Here is a 5018-nt window from a genome sequence, read left to right on the forward strand (position 1 = left end):
TCGATCAAATCATCACCAACATTCTTGAATGGCGCAACATCTTGTGTTTCGTCAAGTTCTTCCGGCTCCCATTCGAGTTCTTTCCGATCCCAAATTGTCTCATGAGTTGCACATTTGGAATGGACAACGTAAGAGCAACGATCATCATTGCAAGAATATTGCCCATACTTGTTGTCGATTGTTTTGTAGCAAAGACGACACGAATATGTAATTTTGGGTGGGAGAAAAGGAGTGTAAAAAAGACGATGAGGGTGACGGGTGAGTTTTATAACGCGTGGTAAGCCTATACAACTCTTATGGACCACATAGTTACAATGAAAACAAACATAACTTGGGTCAGATCTATCTACCAACCCACAAGCATCACATGGAAGCAAAAGTGGTCGAGGAAGGAAATGTAGTGAGTGGTGATGGCTTTTTGGATTAGAGATAGTAGGAAGTGGGAAATTTGCGACACAAGTGGTACATAAACCAAAGTCACAGAGAGAACATTGGTAATAATGAGATCCGTAGTGAGAAGTTTTTTCAAACAATTCTTCTCCACACCAAGTGCAGGGTGGTATGACAACAGAGCGGGCGAAGGAACTATCTTCATCGCTGTCATCGCTATAGGAGCGGAAGTACAACGTTTGGGTTCTACCTTCTATACTCAGGATGAGAGGATGTTGAGGGTGATAAGGGTGTCTCATCTTCGATAGCATCTTACAACAATTATCGTGCATCTCCACTTTACATGTGCTACAATAATAGAAAAGACGATTATACAGACGCATTTCACATCTAAAACAAGCCGCACAACCGTATCGGGGGGAGAGGGTGTGAGGATGAGCTGGATGTGACATTCGGCATACCACCTCCTCCTCTTCCTCTTGGCCATAAGACATGATTTTCTTTTTCTCTCTTTATATTAGCTTCTTGTTTTTTTTTTTTTTTCTTCTCTTTTGATTGTTATTTGATACAACAATATGAGATAGTGTGTATATATGGGTGCTGGCAAACACAAATATCAGTTTATATTCTTAAGAATGACCCAAATAGTATAATCATATAGAAATGCAACTAGTGATCAAAATAATGACTTAGTTTTTCCCTACCTCGAAACATGTCTCCAGACTGTCCATATCCACGATAATATTTTAGAAGGACCCAAAAAAATAATTTTGATCTGCAACTTGTGATTAATTAAATAAAATCATGGCTGACTTCTCACTCCCTAGACATGTCTCCAGGCTGTCTGTGTATGAAATAACTGTGATCATAATATTATATGATATGACTACAATTAAACAGGCTGTTAGGGAAATTGAAATAATATACTTTGTACAATAAGACAAGATTAAGAGTTTACAGGCTGTTTCGATCTTACTTATTATTGAAGTTTACAAGGACGGATCCACGTTAAAGATCGATAATGACCATTAACTTACTCATCTTTGACTTAATTGGTCGATGTTTGGTTCCCATGATAGCCGTGCAAAGTTGTTTTGGGGTTGGGTGATGGTTTTTGCCAAATAAGATAAGATATAGTCCACTCTCAGTTTCTAATGTTGTTGGCCGACTAATAAATTCATAGACAGTCGAGATTAATAATCCAATTTACGTACTATAATAACTAGACAATCACAAACCTTCTTTTGTTTGTGTGTGTGTAAAGAGCAGCAGGACAAAGAAAGTTTCATTCATTCATTAGATATTGCTTCCATCAAAAGTTACAAAACCCTAATCCAGATTTCGGTTCTAAGGAAAAGAGAAGAGAGAGAGAAAAATCACACGAATCGAGTATTCATCATACACATTTATGGCAGGATCTGCTCCAACATATACGGGTCAGTTTGACCAGATGTTAAACGAAGAGTACGAAGTACTCGAAGAGGGAGATGACAATGATGATGATGAGTTCTTCATCTCGTATGATGAGGTCCATGAGAGCTTTGATGCCATGGGCTTGCAAGATAATCTTCTTAAGGGTATCTATGCTTACGGTTTGGAAAAGCCTTGTCCTGTTCAGAAAAGAGGAATTGTACCCTTTTCCAAGGGTCTTGATGTTATCCACCAGGCACAGTCCGGTACTGCTAAAACCGCCAGTTTCGGCTCTGGCATCTTGCAGCAGCTTGATTATAACCTTGTCCAGTGCCAGGCTCTCGTTTTGGCTCCCACCAGAGAGCTTTCTCAGCAGATTGAGAAGGTCATGCGCGCCCTTGGTGAATACCTTGGCGTCAAGGTTCACGCCATTCTTGGTGGAGGTAGAGGCCGTGACGATCAGAACATTGTCAAGGCTGGTGTTCATGTTTTGGTTGGAACTCCTGGTCGTGTGTTTGACATGTTTCGAAGAGAAACTCTTCATTCTGACTTCATTACGATGTTTGTCCTTGATGAAGCTGATGAAATGCTCTCCCGTGGTTACAGGGATCAGGTTTGTCTTTTACCTTTACCAAGTTTGATTAGTATGGTTGTTATTTTAAACAGGGATGAATATGACTTGGTTTTCTGGTGGAATTTGCAGATCTATGACATATTCCAGCTTCTCCCACCTAAGATGCAGGTTGGAGTATTCTCAGAAACGATGCCACCAGAAGCTCTTAATATCACAAGGAAATTCATGAGCAAACCAGTGATGAGAATCTTGGTGAAACGTGACAAGCTCACACTTGAAGGTATCAAGCAATTCTACGTGAACGTGGAGAAAGAAGAGTGGAAGCTCGAGACTCTCTGCGAACTTTTTGAGACTATACCTGTCACTCAGATTGTCACCTTCGTTAACAGTCGTCGTAAGGTTGAGTGGCTCACAGAAACAATGAGAAGGCGTGACCACACAGTCTCAGCAACTCATAAAGACATGGACCAAAACACAAGAGACATCATAATGAGAGAATTCAGGTCTGCAGCTGGTGTTCTAGTCACAACCGATATCTTGGATGATGGTATTGATGTGATGCAGCAAGTCTCTGTGGTCATAAATTATGACCTCCCAGCTCAGCCGGAGGCTTACCTTCACCGTATTGGAAGAAACACTGGAACGTTCGAGAGAAAGATTGTTGCAATTAACTTTGTCACTGTTGACGATGAAAGAATGCTGTTTGATATTCAGAAATTCTACAATGTGGAGGTTGAGGAGCTGCCAGATAACTTCACTGATTTGCTGTGAAGAAGAAGAAAGGCTACTTGTTTGCATCTCTAGGCTCTTGCTATGTTTTGCATTTCCTTCTTTTTTTCCAGGTATGAGTTAAGGGCAGATGATATGGTTTTAATTTGACGCTTAAAATACAATCGAGGAGAGGACTACCATGTTGTCGTGATATAGATGGGATTTTCGCCCTTGAGACGTTGATTCAATGTATATATAGCTTTGTGTGTATATATATTGGTTTTGATCTCTCTGCTTACCAGTTTGGAGCCATTTTTGTATTTGTTGCAGATGCACTATCAAGAGCTCAAGTTGGAGCACCACAAGCATATAAAAGTTGTCACTGCCTCTAGCTTTAACTTGAGGTTATGTCCTGCAATAAGGTGTTTAGGTGGACCTCTGTTTTCTGGCTGAGACAAAACATCAGTGAACTCCACATAGAAGAATCAGGGACAATACTCTTCTCCACCATTCGTGAGAAAGTTAACCAAGCCTTCTGAATATCACCCTTCACACACAATTCTTCGAGCAAGTGATTGTATTTTTCTCTATCAGGAACATAACCTATCGCAGCCATGTCCTGTACAAATTTGCTACCATCCACTATCCATCATCTCCCTTGTGAAAAACTCTCTAGCAATGTCAATGTCTTCCTTGACCAAAACATCCAAAATCGAATTGAAAACTTTGAAAGATGGTTTGATACCAAATCTTGAAACCAGATCAACGACACTAATCACACGTTTGGTCAACCGAGCACGTCCAAACCCAGAAGCCACTATCAAAACGTCGGAAAACACAAAGCTTATGAACAGAGCACGGTAAGTGGAACGAGAATGGATAAACCCAGGAAAAGTCAAAGCCCATCGAAAAGCTTCGAGATTTTCATCATCAAAAATAGTCACAACTTGATCGGTCTCTTATTTGATTCGTGAAAAAGGAGCGACCTTTACATTACTAGTTCAAATTTACTTTTGTGGTGTATAAAGACAAGGCTCCCCTCATTAGGTTTCTTAACAAGCTGCCCTGTTCTTACAACTTTGGAAATAATGATGGCAATGTGACAAATTTTGGTGTGAAAAGTTCTCGACACAAATCAATACTATTCTAAACACATTCTAATAATCCTATTGTCTTAGAACAATTTGGATCAATCCCTATTCAGTTTTTTTTTTTTTAAATCAACACAAGATCTTGTAATGATATTGCATAGCTGTAAGTAACACAATCATATGATAATGTCAACGATGATACATCCATAATTGTCAACTTGAAAATGTTCTTCTTATTCTTTAAGAGTAGTGGGAATACAAGTTTCACAGGAAAACACACACACATACATGTCCCATACTACCTCATCAACAAAGAATATAAAGTCCTAAACAATCATGAGAACAAAATATCTTCCCATCAGATAACTTGAATACATAACTCGAGCAACGACCTTCGCATCGACGACAAATCGGTCGAGTGTTATAGTTATTGTTGAGAACTTTCACCGTCACATAGTAGTGATAAAACGTGTAGCCTGACTTCATATAAGCAGAAGACCCAAATACACAACTACGGTGGATAGTGATGTTAGATTTGTTGCATGTATAGAACCATATGCTTGGATCTAGTTTCTCTTCACATACTTCGCACCAATATGTTTCATTTGAGACTTCTTCTCCATAGCAAAGGGAGAGAGGATGTTCATCATATTTGTAGTGTAGCTTATCTGGAATGGTGGCGCACTTATAACATAAAGAAAAATCACATAGAGTACACCGTAGATAAAATTCAGCACCTGTTGTCTTGCAACCCCCACCAATAAAAGACCACTTTTTGTTCCGCCAGTGGAAAGTAGGGGAGTAAATAAAGGGAGTGCTCCATGGCTTTTGTTGGGTGAAAG

At 39.6% G+C, this 5018-nt stretch overlaps 2 protein-coding genes across 3 annotated transcripts; one reads left to right on the plus strand and one right to left on the minus strand.

Moving 5' to 3' along the window:
* Positions 1 to 8: 8 nt before the first annotated feature.
* On the minus strand, positions 9 to 884 carry LOC111829605 (the record flags this gene model as incomplete). Its single annotated transcript, XM_023779128.1, has 1 exon — positions 9 to 884. A coding segment is annotated over exon 1 (876 nt), but the record flags the coding sequence as incomplete, so codon positions are not given.
* Positions 885 to 1656: 772 nt separating this feature from the next.
* On the plus strand, positions 1657 to 3809 carry LOC17874218 (eukaryotic initiation factor 4A-1). Of its 2 annotated transcripts, XR_002832988.1 has the most exons (3): positions 1657 to 2413; positions 2504 to 3216; positions 3416 to 3809. XR_002832988.1 is itself a non-coding variant. In XM_006279024.2 (2 exons), the coding sequence occupies exons 1-2, from the start codon at positions 1799 to 1801 to the stop codon at positions 3143 to 3145; spliced, it is 1257 nt and encodes a 418-aa protein (XP_006279086.1). In that variant the 5' UTR covers positions 1657 to 1798; the 3' UTR covers positions 3146 to 3367. The 2 variants fall into 2 exon arrangements, 1 of the variants encoding a protein (XP_006279086.1); XM_006279024.2 differs by lacking the exon at positions 3416 to 3809 and having other exon boundaries at positions 2504 to 3367.
* Positions 3810 to 5018: the final 1209 nt, after the last annotated feature.

Source organism: Capsella rubella, unplaced genomic scaffold (genome assembly GCF_000375325.1).
Source record: "Capsella rubella cultivar Monte Gargano unplaced genomic scaffold, Caprub1_0 scaffold_236, whole genome shotgun sequence".
In the NCBI taxonomy this organism is placed as follows: Eukaryota; Viridiplantae; Streptophyta; class Magnoliopsida; order Brassicales; family Brassicaceae; genus Capsella; species Capsella rubella.

Excerpts from the sequence above, each read along its gene's own strand:
- LOC17874218 (XM_006279024.2), top strand. The coding sequence starts at position 1,799 with ATGGCAGGATCTGCTCCAACATATACGGGTCAGTTTGACCAGATGTTA. Across the intron at positions 2,414-2,503 it reads CCCGTGGTTACAGGGATCAG|ATCTATGACATATTCCAGCT; the intron begins GTTTGTCTTTTA and ends TGGAATTTGCAG.